Here is a 26,088-nt window from a genome sequence, read left to right on the forward strand (position 1 = left end):
GGTCTTCCCGGAAAGGTCGTGCCAGGGCTCGGGGTTCCTCTAGTCGTGGTAGGCCTCTGGTGTCAGGTTCGGGGTTGGCTCCTCCTGCGGACCCTCCCACGTCTGGTCGGCGCGGTGTTCGCGCTGTGCGGGGTTCTGGGTCTTGTAAGGGTCGCCGGCCCTTTCGCGGTTTGCCCCCTTGACGGGGCGATGGGGGGGCGGCTTGCACTGTTTGCCCGTGCCTGGTCCCACGATTCGTGGGCCTTTCGGGTCGTGTCTCACGGCCTGCGGTGGCGTTGGGGGGTCAGGGTGTAACAAGAGAGCAGTACATAGTACATGAACATCATAACAGCATGAACAAGCCGCGTGGAGGATGAACAAACCACGTTCCCTCTTCCCTCATGATACGCCAACGCGGATGCACGATTTGCATCTTGGGCCTACAATCATGTGCATGATGGGATAACGAAGAAAGTCGTAAAGGCCTAGTACGACGTAGCAGAAGAAACACCTGTAAGTGGATGGAACCCAAGAGTTGGAGCCGGGACCCGAGGGTTCTGCCGCCACGCCCACCCCGCCTCAACGAACTGGAGCTGTTCACTCATCAAGCAAGACCTCGTCTGGTGTCATAGTCTCAGTACTCCCAGGAAGACAGTATGTATGCGGCAGACGTTCAGCAGGCGATAACATCTTACAAGAGGATGGAACCCAGGTACGCCAGAGTTCCCCCCTGTGACCGGACAGCAAGTCAATCATCGCTGTCAACACCGACGTCATCGCCTCGTCGACGACCCAGAAGGATGGCCCAGCAGCGCGGATGTACTGCGGATTGTGGACTAGATCAGTGGAAGACTCTAGTCAGGAGGGGAGTGGATCTCTTCTCACAACAACTGAGGCCAGCTGAAGAACATCGTTGGTGAAGAACACGACGCATCGTTGCAGAACTACAGTGAGAATACAGCAAGGGGCGAGTCAACAACATCGTGACAACGGATTCGTCGGGAATAAAGACTTTGTTAATTTGTTTATACAATATATGTATTTTTTTAAGTTCAGAAAACTTGGTGTTCACCGTTACAGAGAAAATAAGTTATGAATGAAAATTTTTGTGTAGACTCTGGTGAACTGGGGAACCAGCGGAAAGATGGTTCCAATATAAATTTAATTGTTTATTATAAATTGTGTTATTTTTTTTTTCAAATTAATGTTGATTTGTCGTCTGAGAGGAAAGATGGGCTGCCATGCAGGTATGGTCAGCCTGGATTTTGAGTTACCATGGTAACTGTTATTGTTGAGAGTTTTTTTTTATAAATATTTCTCGACTGTGAGATATGTATATTTAGATAGGGTACCTATTTTTTTTCGAGGCATGTGCTAGTTCCTTTGTGGTCTGGGATAAGAAAAGCCATGTTCAAGTTCCTCGCCCACAGTTTTTCTTAAACCGGGACATTGGGGGATATGTAACAAGAGAGCAGTACATAGTACATGAACATCATAACAGCATGAACAAGCCACGTGGAGGATGGACAAACCACAGGCACCAATCAGGCGGCAGCAGACAATGTAAAAGTTACACCTCTGTACAAGTTAGCCATTGAGTCAGGTCAACGGTCATCGAATCACGAAGAGGTCAGAGTTGATGCCATCATGATAATCTTCAGGGATTAACCCCTAAACATCAAATGCAAAACCCTCATGTCCAGCTGAAGAGGAGGAGATCATGCGACAGACAGTAGAGTGGGCGAAGCCCAGTAGGGAGGTGTGTGTGTGGACTCGGGGAAGGAACATCATCTCCAGGAAAACTGTGGAACAACATACGAGTAAGTACGGCTCTCTTGTACTAAAGCACCTCATTCAGTACCCTTGGTCTCTAGTAGGGAATATAGTTAGGGAGTGTCTTATTTAATTATTTCAAATAAAGTCATATATTAAGTGTTATAAAATGTGTATTAATGGTTCCTTGTCTTAGAGATATTGGGCCTACCGTCCCCTTTGCCCCAGTGACCTAGTGTTCTTAATTATCCAGTACTCCTCCCCCCGATCGTTTTCCGTGTTGAGGTGTTAGTATTGGGTGTGTCCCGCCTTATTCTTGTGTACACTATAGTTCCCAAGTGGTCAGGATTATTCGAGTGTCAGGCCAGGATCCTTGTACCGTTCAATTGTCCCCTACACCTGTCCTGGTAGGTTATTCCATCTGCAAGACCTACGAACCTCACTCCGGTCCCCTGTCCGGTAACTCAGGGTGGTGGCAGCGTCACTCGGTAACTCATACGATAGGCTGTGACTACGATTATCTCTATCTTTCTGTCTCACTCTCCCTCGCCCTCACTCGCTCTCGTTCTCCCTCCCTTGCTCTCGTTCTCGCTCTGCCTCACTCTCTCTCTCTCTCTCTCTCTCTCTCTCTCTCTCTCTCTCTCTCTCTCTCTCTCTCTTCTGTTTACTGGTTTACGTCTTTGTATGACGGCCCGAGTGTTAACATCTTACATGATCGGTATAGCATCTGTTATTACCATAGAAAGAGCGGAGATTGCACGGTTAGCTCAGTGGTAGTAGCGGGGTGCGCGGTCGAGAGATATACAAGGCGGGTTATTACGGGGCTGGCAGGGCAGGTTTCTTCCCCTGCGCTCTGTCGAGTCGTCTTGGAGTGGGTATGCTTGGGCGTCGTTGAAACGACGTCGTCCCTCAGATGGGTTTCCCGTCTGTTTCCGGTCCCGAAACGGGACTGCGCGGACCTGCGGTTCATTCTGGACTTGTCCCGTCTGAACCCCTGGGTTCATTGCCCCTCCTTTCGGATGACTACGCTGTCTCAGGTTCGGCTCCTCTTCGAGCCGGAAGCTTGGATGGTGTCCCTGGACCTCCGGGACGCTTATTGGCATGTCCCGATTCATCCGCGGTTCAGGGACTGGCTCGGTTTTGTTGTGGGGCGTCTGAGTTACCGCTTTCGTTGTCTCCCGTTCGGGTTGAACCTGGCACCTCGCGTGTTCACGCGCCTTACACGGGTTGTGGTGGCTCGTTTGCGTCTCCTAGGTGTTCGGGTGTTGGCCTACCTCGACGACTGGCTGGTTTGGGCTCCCAGCCAGTCAGCTTGCTTGCTAGCCAGGGATTTGGTTCTTTCCCAGCTCACCGAGTTCGGGTTTTTGGTGAACTGGAGGAAGTCCCATCTGGTTCCCTCTCAGGTTCGGACTTGGCTGGGTCTCGTTTGGGACTCTCGAACCGCCTCCTTGCCTCTCCCTCCGGAGTCTCTCCTGCGGCTGCGGTCCCGCCTTCGTCTGTTTCTGGAGGGCCCTCGAGGGGCTGTGCGGGAGCCTGAACTTTGCGATGGTGGTCTACCCGCCGGGTCGGGTTTGGCTTCGACGGCTGTTCTGGTTCCTTCGGGGTTCCCCCTTCCGCCTCTCTCGCGATCGCAGAGTTCGACCCCCGGGGGCCTTGCGTCGGTTGCTGCGTCACCGGCTTCCTCTTCGGGTTTTTCGGGGTTCAGTCCCTTGGCGCCTACCTGAGCCCTCGCTCGATGTGTACACGGATGCGTCGTCTCTCGGCTGGGGTTTTGTGACCAGTGCTCACCAGGCCGGCCAGGGGCGTTGGGATCCGTCCTTCCGTCGAGCTCACAGCACGGTGCGGGAGTTCGCGGCAGTGTGGTTTGCTCTGGGGAGGATTCGGGTGGCCCGCGGATCGACGATTCGGCTCCATTCAGACTGCTCTCCGGTGGTTCATTGCCTGAACCGCGGGGGTTCGATGCGGTCCTTGTCTCTTTGGGGTTGGTCGCTTTGGGTGACTCGTCTGCTGAGTTCTCGGGGTTTGGCTCTCCTGGCGGTTCACGTACGGGGTGTGTCCAACGTCTTGGCCGACGCCCTGTCTCGCTTCGTTCCCCTCTCCACGGAGTGGACGGTCGACGACGAGTCCTTCCGTTGGCTTTGCCAGACGTTCGGGCGCCCCGAAGTGGACCTCTTCGCGTCGGCGTGGTCGCGGCGTCTTCCCATTTATGCGGCGCCCTTCCCCGATCGCGAGGCCGTCGGGGTCGATGCCTTTCGGCTAGACTGGTCGAGGTGGGGGTTCCTGTACCTCTTTCCCTCGGTTCAGCTGTTGCTCCAGGTCCTGACTCGCTTAGAGACTTACCAGGGGAGAGTTGTTCTTCTGGCCCCTTGGTGGCCGGCCCAGCCTTGGTTTCAGGCGCTGGTTGCTCGGTGTCCGAACCCGAGGGTTTTCCCGCGGCTCCGCCTCTTTCAGCAGATCGGGCCGGTATGTTACGTGGCTGGTTCGATCTTCTCCTCGAGTCTTCGCGTATGGTTTTTTTGACTCGAGTCTATCATCATCTCTATGGTGATCAGGTGGCCTCCTTGTTGGTGTCCCACCTGAGGGCTTCTTCTCGGCGGCAGTATGAAGTTTCCTGGCGGTCCTTCCATTTCTTTTTGCGTCTTCGTCGTGTTAGTTCCTTGTCTGTTCGGGTGGTCTTGTCCTTCCTCTCGTGGTTGTTTCAGGACCGTCATCTTATGCCTAACACTGTCGCTTCGTATCATGCGGCACTGGCGGAGCCGCTTCAGCTTGCTTTCGGTATCGATGTTACGTCTGCGCCGTTTCGCAAGCTGTCTCGTGCATTGCTTCACCTCTGGCCTGCTCATGCGTCGCCTGAGCCGTCCTGGTCTTTGGACAGAGTGCTCGCTTTCCTTTCATCTCCTTGTTTCGTTGTGGCCCCTTCGGTCCAGGATTGTTTTTCCAAGGCACTTTTCTTGTTGGCTTTGGCCTCTGGGGGTCGGGTAGGGGAGCTTCATGCTCTCCTCCGGCGCAGGGGTTTCTGCTCTTTTGGTCGTGGTGATTGTTTTGTTCGTTTGCAGCCGTCTCCTTCTTTTCTGGCGAAGAATGAGACTGCTGCGTTCCGGAGGGGTCCATGGGTGGTTGATGCTTGGTTGGTCAGGCCGGGGGTGCATCATGTTTTGTGTCCGGTTGCGGCGCTTCGCCGTTATTTGCGCGCCACAGCTTCTGTGTCCGGGGACGCGCTGTGGGTTGATCCGGTTTCCCTTCTTCCCTGTTCGCGGGTTCGGGTCTCTCAGGTCGTCCGCAGGGTTATTAAGTCCAGCCAGCCTGCGGTCTATCCCCGTGCCCATGACGTTCGTAAGTTCGCGGCTTTTGCTGCCGTCTTTGGGAATATGTCTTGGTCTGATATACGGGCGCGGGGATTTTGGCGGTCGAACAGAGTCCTGGCTGCTCGTTACCTTGTGAATGTCCCTGGGCCTCGTCGGGCCTGTGTTGCTTTGGGTCGGCGGTTGCAGCCAGTTGTCTCGGCTTCGAGTTGAGGAGTGAGCGACGACCGCCTCCCGGGTAAGTCCCTCTTTTTTCTGTCTGTGGGTAGTTAGCTCCGGGGAGCCGACGGGGCTCCTCCCAGAAAACCAGCGTTGAATGTAATGAAACGCCATTTTCTGGGAGAATCCCGGAGGCTCCCCGGCATCCCTCCCTCCTTCCGGTCGGCGGTTTTTCACGTTTCTGACATCCAGCCTCAAGAACTGAGGTGTGGGTAGCCGGCGCGGGGGGTCTGGGGCTCCCCCTTCCCCCTCCCGGGGAGGGGGGAGCTGCGCAGACAGCGGTGCGGCGGTGTGTGACGTCACACTAGTTTGCTTGTTTTCGGTTGTGGAGTTCTATCCACTAGTTCGGTTTTTGGTAGCAATTTTAACCAGAATAGGGGTTTGTTTTGAGGCGCTTACCTTTCTGGGTGCCTGTTCCGGTCGATGGGAGACATAGAATGCTTCCAACCACACGGGGGCTTCTATAGGCCATTGCTCCCCTTGCCTCTCTGAGGGGGCCCGGTTCTGGCCGTGGTTCCCGGTAGGCCTAAGAACTCCATACACATGACTGATGCCAAAGTCTGACATTAGCATATCAGCCTGGGATAGCTCCGGGGAGCCTCTGGGACTCACCCAGAAAATGGCGTTTCATTACATTCAACGCTGGGTTTTTTTCTCTCCACACCACACACACACACACACACCCCAGGAAGCAGCCCATGGCAGCTGACTAACTCCCAGGTACCTATTTACTGCTAGGTAACAGGGGCATTCAGGGTGAAAGAAACCTTGCCCATTTGTTTCTGCCTGGTGCGGGAATCAAACCCGCGCCACAGAATTACGAGTCCTACGTGCTATCCACCAGGCTACCAGGCCCCTGAGGAGGTTGGGAGGTGGTGGGGAGGATGTAGTGGTGGTGGGGAGGATGTAGTGGTGGTTGGGAGGATGTAGTGGTTGTGGCAAGGATGTAGTGGTGGTGGAGGCAAGGATGTAGTGGTGGTGGTGGTGGCAAGGATGTAGTGGTGGTGGTGGTGGTGAGAATGTAGTGGTAGTGGTGGTGGTGGCAAGGATGTAGTGGTGGTGGTGGTGGCAAGGATGTAGTGGTGCTGGTGGTGAGGATGTAGTGGTAGTGGTGGCAAGGATGTAGTGGTGGTGGTGGCAAGGATGTAATGGTGGTGGTGGCAAGGATGTAGTGGTGTGATGGTGAGGATGTAGTGGTGGTGGTGAGGATGTAGTGGTGGTGGTGGCAAGGATGGGGTGGTGATGGTGGCAAGAATGTGGTGGTGGCGAGGATGCATTGATGGTAGCAGCAAGGATGTAAGGGTGGTGGTGGCGAGGACGTAGTGGTGGTGGTGGCAAGGATGTAGTGGTGATGGTGAGGATGTAGCGGTGGTGGTGGCAAGGATGTGGTGGTGGCAAGGATGTATTGATGGTGGCGAGGATGTAGTAGTGGTGAAGATGTGGTGGTGGTGGTGGTGAAGATGTGGTGGTGGGGGTGGTGAGGATGTGGTGGTGGTGGTGGCGACAAGGATGTTGTGGTGGTGAGGATATAGTGGTGGCAGCAAGGATGTTGTGGTGGTGGTGGTGGCGAGGATGTTAAGGTGGTGGTTGCGAGGATGTTGGGGTGGTGAGGATATAGTGGTGGTGGTGGCAGTAAAGATGTTGTATTTTTTCTTTTTATTGATAAAGCACATTAAATACACATAAAAACAGAAAGGCAAAAAACCGAACAAGCAGTGATCCATAAAACACAAAACAAAACATGAGAACAACAGAGGAAGGAAACACAAAACTGAAAAACAAAACAAGCACACAACAGGAAACACGGAAAAAACACTGAAATGACATTTTACAAAATAACAATGACTTAACTAGTTACACAAGCCAGCCTGAAGGTCCATGCAGACAGAACAAAAACCCAACACAGACAGTAATGCAAAACCAAAACATGCAGGGACCGGGAAAAAACTTACACACTCACACACCCAACATCCTTAGAAACAACACAACCAACAGAACACAAAGCACACACAGGACACAAACACCACAGCACAACCAGAAATGCACACTGAACACACAAACAAACACACCGCTCAACAGGGTAAAATCAAACACGGAGACAAACATACATAGAACAGCAGACACGGCAACAAAAACAAAGACATGGAGTATATAATAACAGGAATACAGGCACTAAGTCTCATGAGCATCATATTTCTCAGGGTACTCCTTCCATGGAAACTTACTCTCATAAGCCTCCCACAGTAACCAGTCCCGGTCAGTTGAGTAGACACTGCGGGCGTAGTATGTAGTCCGGCACCACGAAATCAGGAGGAAGCTCGGGCGGAGGCGGATGCCCCCGAGCAGAAGACAAAGAAGAGGATGGGCAAGACTGGGGACGCAGTAACACCGCCGCCGCCAAAGCAGGAGACACCGATGAAGAGGGCGGAGACAGGAGAGGCAGCAATACTGTCACCTAGCAGGAGGCACAGAAGAAGAGGGCGGAGACTGGAGAGGGGGCAAGACCGCCGCCAACGGAACAGGGGGTGCAGGCACGGACCCCACCAGGCAAGCAGCCTTCTTCAGGACCACCACGAGTCCACTACACTCACCAACACCCCCGGCAGGGGAAACCATTCCCCACAAGGATCCAGAACCAACAGACACGTGCGAGGCACCCGAAGAAGGACCCAAGGGCCCCACACCGGCCCCTACCCCGACAACCGGTGCCATACCAGGGCCCACACCACTCTCCGGAACTACACCAGCTCTCAGTACACCATCCTCGCACTCCACAGAGAAATAGCTCACAGAAGTGTCTACATCACACTCCTCAACCTCACATTCTTCAGCCCACGCACAAGGAGGCGATGCACCCCTATCCGAACGAGAACGCTTAGGATCCGGTCGTTAATCGTCGGAGCTATCACCCCCTGCAGGAGGCGCCCGAGAAGAGCCGTCGTCAGGCTACCCCATAGCTGGGGGGAGCACGACCCCTCAGAATGTCAGCCTCAATGACATTGGGGACGAGGCCGCCACCCACAGAGGAGACTGTAACTGGAGAAATAACAGACGCTGCTGGCGAAAGGGAAGAGACCAGCATAAGTGAGGGAGCCCGTGGAGAAGAGGCGTGTCTAAGCGAGGAATCCTTCTGAAGCGAGGTGGGGGCGGGGCCGCACACACCACCACCCCTGTCATGCACACCACCACCCGTAGTCACAGGCACACCAGCTGGGGAACCAGGTAACACCACCGGGTCAACAGATGGCAGGGAAGCCTCCCCACCAACTCCATTACACAGCGACAGGTCTTGAGCCACCAACAGGGAAAAATCCTCTTCACTAAACAAGTTAACAGGTGCAGCCGCTACCCCAGTACAAGCGGCCACCTGGTGCCCTTCAAGGCCACAAGGAAAACATGATCTGGGCTGCCCTGCATAAAAAGCACGTATGGTGTAGCCCGGCAATGTAACCGAAGATGAATCAGGTGACTTGAGCCGCATGGTGATAGTCCTGGTACCACACGAGACCCCGCACCACCTGCCAGAAGAGACGGAGTTCATACAGAGGGAAACCACGATACCAAACTGTCCAAAGTACCTCCGAAACAGGGCCTCAATGAACTCGAAGGGCACACTATGCAGTCCCCAGGGAGGGTAAACTATTGCCCATCATAGCAGGCCACGAATTCTCGATACACAGCCGCGGAGTGAAACTTAACAGGCACCCGGTGGGTAGTTAACAGCTGGAGTCCATACACATCGGGCACACGAACACATACTATATTCAGTAGAAGAACCTCAATAGCAAGGCACGATGCACGCCCAGAAAACTCCAGACCAATAGTTTCTGAACGGCGAATAGGGGAAGGGGGGGACCCCATGGCGCCGACACAAAATATCCGGTGGGCAATGCCCCCGACCCGGTCGTTAGAACAGGTGGGGTAGCACTTTGGATGTTGTGGTGGTAGTGGCGAGGATGTTGTGGTGGTGGTGGCAAGGATGTTGTAGTGGTGGTGGCAAGAATGTTGTAGTGGTGGTGGCAAGGATGTTGTTGTGGTGGTACTGGAGAGGATGTTGTGGTGGTGGTGGCAAGGTTGTGGTTGTGGTGGTGGTGGCAAGGATGTGGTGGTGGTGGTGGTGGCAAGGATGTGGTGGTGGTGGTGGCAAGGATGTTGTGGTGGTGGTGGTGGTGAGGATGTGGTGGCGGTGGTGGTGGTGGCAAGGATGTGGTGGTGGTAGTGGCAAGAATGAAGTGATGGTAGTGGCAAGGATGTGGTGATGGTAGTGACAAGGGTGTTGTAGTGGTGGTGACGAGGATGTTGTGGTGGTGGTGGCGATGATGTTCTGGTGGTGGTGGTGGTGGTGGTGGTGGCGAGGATGTGGTGGTGGTGGTGGCAGCAAGGATGTAGTGATGGTAGTGGCAAGGATGTGGTGGTGGCGGTGGTAGGGAGGATGTAGTGGTGGTGAGGGTGTAGTGGTGGTAGTGGTGCGGTTGTTGTTAGTGGTGGTGGCAAGGATGTTGGTAGTTATGGTGGCAAAGATGTTGTGGTGGTGGTGGCAAGGATGTGGTGGCAAGGATGTAGTGGTGGTGGTAGTGAGGATGTTGGGATGGTAGGGAGGATGTGGTGGTGGCAGGGAGGATGTGGTGGTGGCAGGGAGGATGTGGTGGTGGCAGGGAGGATGTGGTGGTGGCAGGGAGGATGTGGTGGTGGCAGGGAGGATGTGGTGGTGGCAGGGAGGATGTGGTGGTGGCAGGGAGAATGTGGTGGTGGCAAGGAGGATGTGGTGGTGGCAAGGAGGATGTGGTGGTGGCAGGGAGGATGTGGTAGTGGCAGGGAGGATGTGGCGGTGGCAGGGAGGATGTGGTGGTGGCAGGGAGAATGTGGTGGTGGCAGGGATGATGTGGTGGTGGCAGGGAGGATGTGGTGGTGGCAGGGAGGATGTGGTGGTGGCAGGGAGGATGTGGTGGTGGCAGGGAGGATGTGGTGGTGGCAGGGAGGATGTGGTGGTGGCAGGGAGGATGTGGTGGTGGCAGGGAGGATGTGGTGGTGGCAAGGAGGATGTGGTGGTGGCAGGGAGGATGTGGTGGTGACAAGGAGGATGTGGTGGTGGCAGGGAGAATGTGGTGGTGGCAAGGAGGATGTGGTGGTGGCAAGGAGGATGTGATGGTGGCAGGAAGGATGTGGTGGTGGCAGGAAGGATGTGGTGGTGGCAGGGAGAATGTGGTAGTTGCAGGGATGATGTGGTGGTGGCAGGGAGGATGTGGTGGTGGCATGGAGGATGTGGTGGTGGCAGGAAGGATGTGGTGGTGGCAGGGAGGATGTGGTGGTGGCAGGGAGGATGTGGTGGTGGCAGGGAGGATGTGGTGGTGGCAGGGAGAATGTGGTGGTGGCAGGGAGAATGTGGTGGTGGCAGGGAGGATGTGGTGGTGGCAAGGAGGATGTAGTTTTGGTGGTGGTAGTAGGAAGGATGTGGTGGTGGTAGGATGTGGTGGTTGTGGTAAAGATGTGGTGGTTGTAGTGAGGATATGGAGGTTGTGGTGAGAATGTGGTGGTGGTTGTGGCAAGGATGTGATGACTGTGGCGAGGATGTGGTGTGTTAATTTAATGTTTTTTATTTTGACATTTATCTTACTTTTATTTATTTATTTATTTATTTATTTATATACAAGAAGGTACATTGGGTTTGTGAGAATATATTGGATAGTACAGTATTTACAATCTTGTAAAGCCACTAGTACGCACAGCGTTTCGGGTAGGTCCTTAATCTAACAGATAATATTAAGTAGATAATTTCTATCAGAATTGATAAATGATAACAAATACATTGCAAGATAAAAATGAGATGAGAGAGTTTAGTAAGTGTATTAAAGCACATTGTTATATTAAAGCTCTAATTGATTACATTGACAGCTTGATTGGTAATTTAAACAATGGACACCATACAGCAGATTGACAGCACATATAAGACAGCAATGATCACAATGGTAAAGAAGCTCAGATTGGGAGACTGGGTAGCAATATATACAGATAAACAAGATTAATAAACACCATACAGCAGATTGGCAGCACATATAAGAAGACAGCAATGATCACAATGGTGAAGATGTTCAAATTGGGAACATAAAGGTTGGGAGATTGGGTAGCAATAGATACAGTGCAATTTTAAGGCAAAAGGTGAAAAACTATGAAGATGAAATTAGGTACTTTTTAGTATTGATTTTGAATGATGTAAAAGTTGGACAGCTTTTCAATTCAATAGGCAGTGAGTTCCATCAACTGGGTCCCTTTATTTGCATAGAGTGTTTACACAGAGTGTTTTGTGTAAAGATTATTTACTTTTGTATATATTTCACATGAAAATTAATATGCTTACCACAGCCCTGGTTCAAATAAAGGTACATAGATATTTTATTATGACAATATTATGACGACTAAAGTCTAGGGGGTTAACTGCTATGTTATATAATATAAATATAATAATCATTAAAGACTCATTAGAAGCAAATACAAAAAGAAAAAGAAAGGTACACCTGAATTCCAGCCAGTAGCATTTAAATCATCATGACTTGCCAATCTTGTTAATTTTCTCATCATATTTTCTTCTCCATCAAGTCATTTTATTAATGATAATACTGTACTGCATTTGCCATTTCTTCTACCCTCACCTGTTTAGCATTCTCATAGTCGAGGGATGGCCAGACTCTTCTGGCAACATGAGACACTTGCTCCTTGGTGTTGTGAACGTAACTCTCAGACAGACTAGCTAGCCGGAGGAAGTTGTACAGCCAAGATGTTGATGCTGCCTTGTATATAGGACACCATGCAAGCCGGTCTGGTCTGAGGATATTAACACATACAGTTGAATACATAAGATGTGCAAGCATTATAAAAAGTTAATGGGTACAAAAAAAATATAAAAAACATAAAACTAAAGGAAATAAAGCTACTGTTTCAGGACAATTTTGATTATGTAGACTATATTTTTACAGAATACACCCAGTACCAAAAACAGTGTGTCTGCAACACAAGATATAATGCGTATCTAATTTAATAATGTTTTGTTATAAAAAATGGCCATTATAGAGCTTTAATGCAGGAACAAATTATTAAAAACCATACATAAACATCTTTATTATCTTTTTTTGTGAGCATACAGCAGATGATGTTATATAGAGGGTGTATAAATATATTATATGTTACAGAGTAGGTGTATATACTGTATTCAATTTTGTTGGGGACAGGCAGTCTGTGTATATGTGCAGTATATGTTAGGCATATATCAAGGTTCGCCCAAGGTGGAACTACTGACCCTCCCCATAATGTAACCCCACAACAACTAACTATGGTGTACTAGGTATATATTTACTGCTAGGTGAACATTATGGAAGGGAATTATTAGGAGAAAGCACCTAGCCATTATGACTATACAGTATAGCACTTGGAAGGGATCAGGATATGGATTTGGGATGGGACAGGTTGTAGGAAGGGTACCTAACCACTTGAACAGTCGGGGATTGAACGCTGACCTGCATGAAGCGAGACTGTTGCTCTACCGTCCAGCCCAATTGGTCCGACGAGGTGAACATTAAGCGATAGCAACTTGTCCAACCATTTCTGTCCTACCTGGGATTTGAACCCGAGGTTCATGATTGTGAGTCAAGAATGAACGCAACTGTAATACTGAGACCCTATGTATAGTCATGTTGTATTTAAATTTATCTTATAAAGCCCCCCTAATTATGCAGACAATTTTTAGAAAAATTAAATTTGTATGTTATATGGCCACTTATTGGTTTTGTTAAATAATAATACAGTAATACTATATTTATAAGATAATACTGTACTGTATACATAAAATAATATTGAATTAAAGTACAGTACTTGCATATTATAATGACCAGTATTTGTTACAAGACTATCAATTACACACAACATTCCAGGTAAATCTTAGAGCTAAAGTAACATATATGATCTTGTTATATTGTTAAAGCTTATTGGATATTTAGATAGATATTTGGGAAAACATTTAAGGTTTATACTATACAATTTAAGTTTAATCTTAAGAATTGAGTAGTACAAGTAAGGCTATAACTGGCTCTCACCCTTCTTGAATCACTTGTTATTAGCCAACTTTTCTTGATAAAGAATCTACATTTGTTTATAACGATTAATCCCTGTTGTCGAGGACAGGAATCCTGTACTTGGCTTATTGAGGTCCCCCTAGGCCAACTATTGACCTCCCCCAGGATGCAACTCACAACAGTTGCCTAACTCCTCGTACGGGTACTTATTAACTGCTAGGTGAACACAGGCGTCAAATGAAAGGAAATGTGCCCAACTGTGTCTGTCCCACCCTGGTATTGAACCCTGGTACTGCTATGATGAGGACATACACTACTGTGCTCATGGCCTGTTGATAATTGTGTAGAACTTTTGCAAGTTCTAAACACAAAGTATAATTTCACCATACCAAGGAAGACTAGATGATGCTCAAGTGTATGCCCTTCAAATTAAAACAATGTTAAAACAAGGTGATTGGGTGTCTTATTGACATTTCTAAAATTTTCTCTGAAAATCAACATTTATACATTTAAAGCATTTTCAATTGCCAAATTCTGAGAATAACATGACATTCTTGGTGCTGACAATTAGCATCAAGCAGACTCAATCGTCATGACATACATACCTGTTAGGGTAGTGGCTCTGCCAGAAAGAACATTTTACACTCAATTTTGCAAAAAATCCATTGTAATTTCTTGTAAATATAGATAACCAATTAAAACTTGATTAATAAATTTGTACCTCATGTTGTAATGGTCTACATTAAATTCTCTGGCATACAGTTGGGAGTGATCTGTATATGGTCTCAATATAGGTTGTCAAGCCTGGCCTCGGGCTGGGCTTGGGGAGTAGAAGAACTCCCAGAACCCCATCAACCAGGTAATAAAAAACCTTAAGATTTTCTGTGCTCTTTTATCTTTCCACTCAGGCTGTGGTATTTTGGAGAAGGAACAAAATTTTAGTAATATTTTTACAGAGAATTGAGAATTCTGAATAATTAGTAAGGAATGAATTCACGGTCTCACCTGTCGATGTAGAAAACTTCATGGTTGGGCGTTGGTGGATGTTTTAGTCTTGGTCTGCCAGGAACTGCATTGGGTCCAAGGCCATACTTTCTACACACTTCCTTAACTCTTGACCTTCGTGCAACCATAATATTTTCAATAGATTCCAAGTCACCTTCTAAATCAGGCGCATCATTTACAACAAAAACTTTTTTATTTTCTAACATCATTTGACCTTGCACTCCTGCCTCAAAATTGTGTTTTCCTGGCATGCCACTGTCTACCCTAATTTGCCGATTTACCCTAACTAAATTTTTATCATTGTTCTCTGCTTCCATATTTACCTTAGGATGCCTGTGCTTCTTTTTACCTTTCTTTTTCTTTAAGGCTTTACCACCAATATCTTCTAATTTAACGTCAACCTTAGGAGCACCTGGATCATCCTCCTCTTCAATAGCATTATTATCATCCTCAATTCTATTCCTGCCTTTCCACTTCCCTTCTTCATCTCCTTGTTTCTCGTCATCAGAAACGTCTTCATAATCAGGATCATCATAATAATCTTCATAGTCTTCTCCAGGAATATCTAGTTTCTTTTGCTGAAAAAAAATCTTGTTTCTGAATGGTTTTGGTTTATGTTCTTCCAATTTGTCCTTGACAGCCTTTGCATTGTATCTTGGATTTATGTTGTCACTATCAACACGTGCAGCTCGGGCTACATCCAGCATTGGGTTCTTTTTAGTGTCCTGGTCCTTTATCTGTGAAAGGAAGAGGAATTTCTTGGAGAAATAGATTCACCCTAGAATAAAGAGTTCATTTTAGTATTTAAGCTCTCAAATTCAGTGATTATATATAAAACATTAGACAACAAAACATTAACAAAACTCTTATAATAAATTGCATAAACTCTGTACTGTAATATGCTTGGATAAAGTTAATATGATAACGAGGAAAGAGTGCCATATTAACAAAGTTGGCAAGTTTTCAGTCCTCCACAAGGAAATCACATGAATGCAATATATCTACAAGAAAATACTGTATTTAGTAGTAATGTATAAGACTCCACTAAATGACAGAAGACCAAGAGAAGACTATGATTGAAACAACATGGCAACCATTAATATAATAAAGAGAGCAGCTTCTGTCACCTGCAGGAATGGATTCAGATTGTTAATCACATGGGAAACTTCAACCATGGAAAGCTAGAACAGAGAACCACATAGAGGTACATATACATAGACAACTAAAGTATTTGACATAGCAACGAGAAACTTTCTAAGGTTTCTAAGGTAAACCTGATATTTACACTGAATGAGTTAGACATAAAGGAAGTCAAATTAGAAGCTCCCATGGGAATGAGTGACCACAGTGTACTAACATTTGATTATCGGGTAGAAGTAGGAATAACCTACCCAAGGAAGGGACCAGAAAGCAAAGGGCTGGCATAATAAAGGAGGAACTATGATGAGATGAGAAAATTCCTAATGGAAATACCATAGGAAATAGAACTCAATAAAAAGACTGTACAAGACATAATTATACACAATAGACATGATGACCACATCACCCAGAAGTGTCAGGAGGCAATAGACAAGTTTATCCGATGCAAAAGGAAAAGAGAAATCCATTGTTCAAACAGGAATGTAAGGAAACAAGGCAATCAAGCTTAAGGGCATGGAGAAACTACCAAAATAGCAGAGTAGAGAGAAGAGGGGACTACCAGAGGGTGAGGAATGAGTACCTCAGTGTAAGAAAAGAAGCGGACAAACAGTATGAAAATGACATAGCAAATAAAGCTAAGACCCAAACCAAAACTTCTCCACAGCCACATCAGGAGAAAAACAGCACTGAAAGAACAGGCAATTAAATTGAGAAAAGGGGAGGTCAGGAGCAGAGAGAATGACAAAGAGGATGTGAAGAACTCTACAAGATATTCCTGGAGATTTTCACAATAGAGTAAGAGAGAAGTTCCATTTTACAAACAAATAACAGGTAGGAAGCACTGAACTAAAGGCCAGTATCTCTAACTTGTATACCATGAAAAGTGTTAAGAGAAGATAATAAGAAAAAGCTAGTAGCACATCTGGACAGATGAAGCTTTGTAACACAGGTTTGGAGATAGTAAATTGTGCCTCACAGGTATAATAGAATTTTATGATCGGGTGACAAAAATTAGGCAAGAAAGAGAAGTACTGTATGGGTAGACTGTATTTTCATGAACTGTTAGAAAGCCTTTGATACAGTAACCTATAAGAGGCTGGCACCTAGGTTGAAGAAACAAGCAAGTGTAACAGGTAATGTGCTCCAGTGGATAACTGAGTACCTTATCAGTAGAAAACAGTGAGCTATTATGAGGGAGGAGATCTAAGAATGGCGAGATGTCACCAGTAGAGTCCCACAGGTTTCTGTACTTGGACATAACCTCTCCTGTTTCTGATATACAAAAATGATCTTTCAGAGGATATAGACTAATTCCTCTCAATATTTGCTGATGATACTAAAATTATGAAAAGGATTAAGACACAGGAAGATAGCAAGAGACTACAAGATGACTGGAACAAACTGAAAGAATGATGAAAGATCATTCATCATTTCAGCAAACTGAATGATCATACAAATGGCTACTAATGTTTATTGCAAGTAAGTGTAAAGTAATGAAAATAAGGGTAATGTAAATCTCAACCTTGTATATTGCATGAAGCATAAAGCCCATATCTAATCAAACACAAGATGAAGTTAAAGAAAGTCTAAAGGTATGCATACAAGGAAAGGCTACTGGAATTAACTCTCACATCATTGGAAGACAAGAATTAATGGAGACATTATTACCACCTCCAAAATTCTCAGAAAATGACAGGGTAAAGAAGGAAACAAGAGACATTAGAAATAATTTTTTCAATGTCAGAGAAGTTAACAATTGTAATTAGAAGTAGCACTAGTAAGTGATGTGATAGAGGTAGATTCCATACACTGTTTCACTGTAGATATTATAGAGCCCAATAGCCTCAGGAACCTGTACACCAGGCAGGACCAAGGAGCCGAAGGTCAATTCTCGCAAGGACAACTAAGTGAATATATCCCTGGCAGCTCATCCTTCTGTTTAGATAATAATTTTTGTAACTATGTGTACCATAGTACATACATTGACATAAAAGGCAATTAGATTGTAAAATTTGGTACTACAGTGGTACCTCGACTTACGAGTGTCCCTGGTTACGAGTTTTTCGGGTTACGAGCAGGATTTGCTCGGAAAATTTGCATCGGGTTACGAGTTTGTTGATACGCGTACGGGCCGACCTAGCTCGTGGTGGCTCGGCGATCGCTGCTCAGTTTGCCAGTGCCTCGCACCCAGTGACTATCCCGCCTGAATTCTTCACAAGGATTTACCATTTATTTTCGAAGTTTTTGTTATTTGAACATAAAATTTGTTATAATATACATCGCAATGGGTCCCAAGAAAGCCAATGGTAAGGTTCAAGGCAAGAAATCGCATGTGAGGATGACAATAGAGGAAAAGCAAGAGATTATTCAGAAGCATGAAAATGGTGCATGTGTTGTTGAACTTTGTAGGTAGTACAACAAATCCACGTCAACGATATGCACTATACTTTCCAAGAAAAAGGACATTATGCATGCCAAAGTGGCAAAAAGAGTATCAACAATCACGAAACAAAGACCACAAATACTTAAGGAAGTGGAAAAGTTGTTATTAATTTGGATACACAACAAGGAGTTAGCGGGTGATAGTGTTTCGGAGGCCATCAATTGTGAGAAAGCCAGGGTATTGCACGAAGACCTTATAAAGAAAACCCGTGGAACGAGTGCAGAAAGAGACTTTAAGGCAAGCAGGGGATGGTTTGAGAAATTTAGAAAAAGAAGTGGTATTCATAGTGTTGTGAGCCATGGGGAGGCTGCCAGCTCAGACAAACCAGCCGCTGAGAAATTTATTGAAGAATTTAAGGAGTTTGCAAAGGCTGAGGGTTACCTACCGCAACAAGTGTTTAATTGTGATGAAACAGGACTGTTCTGGAAAAGATTGCCTTAGAGGACATACATTACCAAGGAGGAAAAAGCATTGCCCGGACACAAGCCTATGAAAGATAGGTTTACGCTTGTGCTGTGTTTAAATACGAGTGGTGATTTGAAAATCGAACCCTTGCTAGTGTATCATTTTGAAAATCCAAGGGTTTTCAAACAGTATAAAGTGCACAAAACCCAAATGTGTGTGATGTGGAAGGCTAATAATAAGGCATGGGTGACTAGGATTTTTTTTACGGAGTGGGTGAATGAAGTGGTGTGCTCTGTCATAGAAAAATATCAGCAGGAGAAACATTTGCCACTCAAGGCCCTGCGGCCCTGCTTCTCCTCAACAATGCGCCTGCTCATCCTCCAGGCTTGGAAGATGATTTGTTGCCCAGATACAATAAATTTATCACAGTAAAGTTCCTTCCTCCTAACATCACTCCTCTAATTCAGCCTATGGACCAGATAATCATAGCAAATTTTAAGAAACTTTATGAAAGGGCACTTTTCCGGAAATGTTTTGAAGTGACTGAAGTCACAAACCTCACCCTCAAAGAGTTCTGGAAACACCATTTTAACATTTGTAGTGCTTTAAAACTCGTTGACAAAGCCTTGCAAGAAGTGACTCAAAGAACCCTGATCTCTGGCTGGAGAAAATTGTGGCCTGAATGTGTGACATTACTAGACTTTGAGGGGATTGAGCCTGTAAATGATGCACCTATTATTGAGGAAATTGTTAATCTGGACCGGCAAAAGGGGTTGGAATTGGATGGTGATGATGTGGAGAAGTTGGTGGAAGAACACAACGAAGAACTGACCACCGAAGAACTCCAAGCCCTTCAAAAGGAACAGCAAGACGACCGAGCTGATGATTCTCCAGTGGAGGAGGATGAGGCAGTAGCAAATGTCCCTTCTGCAGAAATTAAGAAGGTGTGTCAGATGTGGGAAGAGATTCAAACTTTTATTGAAAAGACTCACCCAGAGAAAGCTGTAGTAGGTCGTTGCCTTAATCTTTTCAATGACAATGTGATGCCTCACTGCAGAGACATCTTGCGCAGAAGGGGAAAAACAAGCTTCAATGGACAGATATGTTGTGAGAACATCGAGCAGTGAGCCACAACCAGGACCTAGTGGTATGCAGGCAAAACGTGCCAGAGAATGCACCCCTGAGAGGTCCTCACTGCCTGATGTTAAATTGGAAGGGGACTCCCCTTCCAAACAGTAACTCCTCTCCTCCTCTCCCCTCCTCACCATCGTCCATATGCCTAGAGCATTCATCACCAATGGTAAGTAATAACTTGAACATAGTTTTGTAGTGTAGATTTAGATGAATTATGTATAAAATTTAGTTTGAAGTGAGGTTTTTGGGTAGTCTGGAACGGATTGAATCATTTCCCATTATTTCTTATAGGGAAATTAGCTTCGGGTTACAAATTTTCGGGTTACGAGTTGTCTCCAGGAACGGATTAAACTCTTAAACCGAGGTACTACTGTATTCACTGTATAGAATCCAAAAAATGAAGCTAAAAAAATTATTCTTAGGCTAGTACAGTAAACATGTAATATATTAGGCCTTAGATATAGCATGTATTAGGATTAGGAAGGTTAGGTTAGGTTAGTTCAGATTGTCTTTGCAATATAAATATAAAACCTTTTTCCGGTTTGTCTAAATTCTAGTAACGATTTCTACTTTCTAATTGTCCATTATATCAAATATGCATGATGATCGTCATTGTTACTATAAACACTAACTAAACAGGAGAATGGGCTGTACCTGGACACTCCCAGGTGCACTCATTAGACTGAACTATGTGAAAGGAAGTGTGATAAGGGCAACACTCTTATAATATAGAATTCTTAGAGGCAATGGCAAATAGACAGATGAAATGTTTAGTAGGAACAGCAATAAGACAAAAAGACATTGGTGGAAACTAGAATTTATAGAGCCTTATGCATGTAGGAAGACACCTCTGTGTGAGAGAACTCAGACTAACTCCAAACACATTTTCAAAATTAGTTACTATGATAAGTAAGAGAGTTGGGAGCCACTGAACTAGGTAATAAACTGTTGTGCACATAAGTACTGTACAGGAACATACACTTAAAACTGTAGAATATATAGTATTATCAGTCAATATAGCTTTAAACACAGCAGCAGGATGACAGAAACATGTCCATTGGAGAAGTTTTTTCTTTCAAAACCTCCTGTTGGGCAGGACTACTTTTCCCTTATCACAAATAATTATAAAATTATGCAGTACCGGCATCACTCAATTTAGCAAGACTTGCCTGAAAGGGCTCCTCCAAGGGGTGTGGCAGGGCATGTGGATGGAGGTTAACATGTCCAATGTCAGCAACCTGCACTACATCTGGTGGGGCAGCCACCTGGAGATTTGGACTTCGACTAAACCTGTCACCTGCAGATATAAATATATACAGTACAGTAATAATAATAATAATAATAATAATAATAATAATAATAATAATAATAATAATAATAATAATAATGTTTATTCACGAAGAAGTACTTTTTTTATTATTATAATTTTCTACCACAGATGTGGCCACACATTTACAATGCTAATCAGCATGTATACATTTTCTTCTGTCCTGCATGGACAGGGGTGAGAGATCTGTTGAACATATAGGTCTGGGATTTATTGACCAATCAACCACAGAAGGTGATTGTAGTGCTTTTAAAATGCTAATTTAACCTACAGACATAAATACATGATGGTAAAAGTACATACTAGTACAGTGCATACAAAATGAGTTACAAACAGAATGTTGGATTTCTAGATAGTGCTAGTATATACTGTACTATGCCTAAAGTCACTAATACACACAGTTTTGGGCATGTTGTGTGAAACACACTTAAAAACTAAGACTTAAAACTAATTGAGATCAAATGCATTAATTGAACTGAAATAGGGGGAAAAATAATTATATGCTGGATGGAACAGCAGAAATTGCAACAGAACAGCAGAAGTAATTTTAACAAATCATACAGACAGATTACAATACAATTTTCTTTAAGTTCATACATGGCAGATATCAGCAGTTATACAAGTTGGTCATTAATCAATATTGTTTGAAAATAGCAAGACATAGGTTGACATTTAGGAAGTAAAGTAGGTTACATGGAGTTGATTAGGTAGTACTTAGTTTTTCTCTTAAACTGGTTGAGAGAGGGGTAGTCTTTGACATGATTGGGAAGGTCATTCCACATTTTGGAATGGTTAAGTTTTGGTGAGTTTGGTTTAACATCTAGTTTGGTTAAGTCACACTCTTGGAATATCAAATAGATATATGTTTCTAATGTGGTGCCCATGAGTTCTGTTACAACCTTCTAGGAAGCATTTAAGGTCAGGATTGGTATTACAGTTCAGAGTTTTATACAGTATATATAGAGTACACTTGAGAGGATGTGCAGTGACTTAATATCTAACATATTCAAAGATTTAAGGGGACCAAGTGCTGTCTGAGGCCAAAGTTTGTTACTGTTCTAATAGCAGATTTATGTTGAGTAATTAGAGGACGTAGATGATTTTGGGAAGTAGAACCCCAGCCACATATACCATAATTGAGATAAGGATAGATGAGAGAGCAATAGAACATTACCAGGGCAGGGCGAGGAACATAATATCTGATTTTAGAAAAAATGCAAACTGTTTTAGAAACTTTTTTAGCTATATTTTGAATGTGGCTTGTTATCAATGAGAACATCGGGGAATTTACCAACTTCTTTGTTACCAATTTGTTAATTCTTAGATTATAAGTGTAAGAATATAATTATTAGAGTATACAAGTTAAAAGTTATAAACATCATGAGTTACCTATAAACATAGATATGTAAGCAGATATACATTTATTCTTCAAAATATTACTAGTAAAATAACTAATATTATATATATATATATATATATATATATATATATATATATATATATATATATATATATATATATATATATATATATATATATATATATATATTTATTTATATTTATTTATATATATATACACAGTGGTACCTCACATAACGATCGCCCCAAAAGACGAACATTTTGGGTAACGAACGGCCCGATCGGCGTCAAATTGTCCCGTGTGACGAACGCTGGTTTGAGTAACGTCAACACCACACGGTGGGGTCGTGCTGCTTCTTGCACATTCTTAGACGCCTCCGACGATGCACATAAATTATGTTGTTCTTGTTTAAAGATGCTAATGATGTTGGGATATAAAAGGGTGACTGCTGAGATGTTGCAAAGCATTGATGTTTTTGTAGGAAAAAAGAAATGAAATGTCTGATATACAACAAATGTCAAAAAGGTTTGTTCGGTGTTCGGCAGGTAGGCTGCTCCATTATAACAATCTTTCTTTGTTTCAAATGTGTTCCATTTGTTTTGTATTTGTCATTTACGTCTCAATAATGGAGAAGCCTACCTTACATACACTGAATAAACCATTATGACATTTTCCTTTCTTCAAATGTGTTCAATATTTATTTTTCATTTGTCTTATAGCAAAAGGTTCGTTCGGTGGTTGGCAGGTAGGCTGCTCCATGTTTCTTACATACAAAAAACGTAAATAATAAAAAAAAAATGAGGAATTTTGAAAACCAGTACAAATGTCAAAAAGGTTCGTTCGGTGGTCTACAGGTCGGCTGCTCCATGTTTGTTAAATAAAAAAAAAACGAAAAATAAAAGAAATGTTGAAACAATTTGAAAAATGGACAAATGCCATAAAGGTTCGTTCAGTGTTTGTCGGGTAGGCTGCTCCATTATTGAGACGTAAGTGACAAATACAAAACAAATGCAACACATTTGAAACAAAGAAAGATTGTCATAATGGAGCAGCCTACCTTGAGGTTCCCTTGAGGTGCTTCCGGGGCCTAGCGTCCCCGCCGTCGACCAGGCCTCCTGGTTGCCGGACTGATCAACCAGGCTGTTGAATGCGACTGCTCGCAGCCTGACGTATGAGTCACAGCCTGGTTGATCAGGTATCCTTTGGAGGTGCTTATCCAGTTCTCTCTTGAACACTGTGAGGGGTCGGCCAGTTATGCCCCTTATGTGTAGTGGAAGCGTGTTGAACAATCTCGGACCTCTGATGTTGATAGAGTTCTCTCTCAGAGTACCTGTTGCACCTCTGTTTTTCAACGGGGGTATTATGCACATCCTGCCATGTCTTCTGGTCTCATGTGATGTTATTTCTGTGTGTAGGTTTGGGACCAGCCCCTCTATTATTTTCCACGTGTAAATTATTATGTACCTCTCCCGCCTGCGCTCAAGGGAGTGCAGTTTTAGGCTCTTTAGTCGGTCCCAATAGATTAGATGTTTTACTGAGTGGATTCTAGCAGTAAAGGATCTCTGCACACTCTCCAGGTCAGCAATTTCTCCAGCTTTGAAAGGTGCTGTCATTGTGCAGCAGTACTCCACTCTAGAGAGCACAAGCGTTTTGAAAAGTATCATCATCGGTATAGCATCTCTAGTGTAAAAAGTTCTTGTTATCCAACCTGTCATTTTTCTTCCAGTTGTGACGGCTACTTTATTGTGTTCTTTAAAGGTACTACGTGAGCAACCATTTGTGGCACACGTGCCTCTGGCTCTCAAACACCTGTCCGACACGGTGTTGAAATACTGCGCTGTCAGTGCAATTCAGACTCTATTGTTTGAAGAACATAAGGGTCATAACATTGGTGAAGCTAGGCGCAATAAGGGCTTAACACAACGGTCGGATGCCAGTGATACAGCACCTATGAGGATGATACAGAGAGCGTATCCAGGTGTAGCTCTGAGCCCCACCCTTGCCATCTCAAATTTATATAGATGATACATAGATGAATCGTTTTCTGCGTTCAGTGATGATGCATCTGATACAAGTAGCATAGATGAAGTGTTAGCGGCTTCCATGGTGGTGGTGTTCATTGATATTTTCAAGAATACCTGAATCTCTTCCTGACTGATGGACACTCTTAGAGGATAGCTGAATCTCTTCCTGTGTGGGACCTTACAAAGCTATCTTTTCAAGACTACCTTACAAATTGAGCTTTTCCTATAATCATTTCAATACTACCTTATGCTTTACAAGCTTGGCTACATACCACCTACAAGTACTAAAGCCAAGGGTGCACATGAGTGCGTTATTTGCAAGCTCACAGAACGATGAAACAGGAAACGAAAATCTATCTGTAGCTGGTGCAAGGAGAGCAAAGTCGCACTGTGTACCATGGACTACTTCGTTGACTATTACGCACCTCCAAAGTACTGAGTGTGTAATACAGTGTGTTACTGTGTAAATAGTATGTGAAACTGTACATATTGTAATTTTAGTGAATTTTTACCATGTAATATTGTGACAATAAACATTTATTGTGGACACATTACTGACACATGTATTACAGTTCCATGGAAAATTATGAACATTCTACTGTATACATATTGTAAAGGTCACAAATATGCATCATATACGATAAAAGAAACAAATAAAACCGCATTGGAAATGCATAGAAAAAATATTTGAAAATATATTTGTGGCAACACGCGGTGCTTGAATGGCCTGCGCGACCATGTCTGGGAGCTTCACACACGGGCGACCAGGCCCTGATGACGTCACAGTGCACCTTGTCCACGCCCTCACAGCCAAAGTAAGTGGAATTTGGTAATTATTTTTACAGACATGTTCAGGGACGGTAATTTATCATTTTGCAAAGAAAAATGATATTTTGGGGAACATTTGATGTCATGCACTCTGGGGGAATTTCACAATAAACACAATGCATCACACTGGTTACATGGGGGGTCACTCGTTTTGTATGACGTCCGTTTCACATGACAAACATGGAACGGATTAAATTTGTTATGCGAGGTACCACTGTGTATATATATATATATATATATATATATATATATATATATATATATATATATATATATATATATATATATATATATATATATATATATGCGAACAAGCCTGAATGGTCCCCAGGACAATATGCAACTGAAAACTCACACCCCAGAAGTGACTCGAACCCATACTCCCAGGAGCAATGCAACTGGTATGTACAGGACGCCTTAATCCACTTGACCATCACGACCGGACATAATGAGGTGATAGCCTAAGCTATTTGAACCACCCCACCGCCGGCACTCGGATAGTAATCTTGGGCATAGCATTTTACCAAATCACCTCATTCTTTGGGGCACACGTGAGGAACACAAATGCGAACAAGCCTGAATGGTCCCCAGGACAATATGCAACTGAAAACTACATACCAGTTGCGTTGCTCCTGGGAGTATGGGTTCGAGTCACTTCTGGGGTGTGAGTTTTCAGTTATATATATATATATATATATATATATATATATATATATATATATATATATATATATATATATATATATATATATATATATATATATATATATGTCGTACCTAGTAGCCAGAACGCACTTCTCGGCCTACTATTCAAGGCCTGATTTGCCTAATAAGCCAAGTTTTCCTGAAATAATATATTTTCTCTAATTTTTTTCTCATGAAATGATAAAGCTACCCATTTCATTATGTATGAGGTCAATTTTTTTATTGGAGTAAAAATTAACGTAGATATATGACCGAACCTAACCAACCCTACCTAACCTAACCTAACCTATCTTTATAGGTTAGGTTAGGTTAGGTAGCCGAAAAAGGTTAGGTTAGGTCAGGTTAGGTAGCCGAAAAACAAATAATTCATGAAAACTTGGC

At 44.5% G+C, this 26,088-nt stretch overlaps 1 protein-coding gene across 1 annotated transcript in view; it reads right to left on the reverse strand.

The window, feature by feature from the left end:
* The window catches only part of LOC123769443 (uncharacterized), a 91,644-nt gene that overhangs the window by 17,864 nt on the left and 47,692 nt on the right, over positions 1-26,088 (reverse strand). Inside the window, exons 3-5 of the mRNA XM_045760546.2 lie at positions 20,633-20,760; positions 14,342-15,078; positions 11,921-12,092 (exon numbers count right to left, since the gene is read on the reverse strand). Of these exons, the coding sequence (XP_045616502.2) occupies positions 11,921-12,092; positions 14,342-15,078; positions 20,633-20,760 (1,037 nt within the window). The remainder of the gene's footprint in view (positions 1-11,920; positions 12,093-14,341; positions 15,079-20,632; positions 20,761-26,088) is intronic.

Source organism: Procambarus clarkii, chromosome 63 (assembly GCF_040958095.1).
Source record: "Procambarus clarkii isolate CNS0578487 chromosome 63, FALCON_Pclarkii_2.0, whole genome shotgun sequence".
NCBI lineage: Eukaryota > Metazoa > Arthropoda > Malacostraca > Decapoda > Cambaridae > Procambarus > Procambarus clarkii.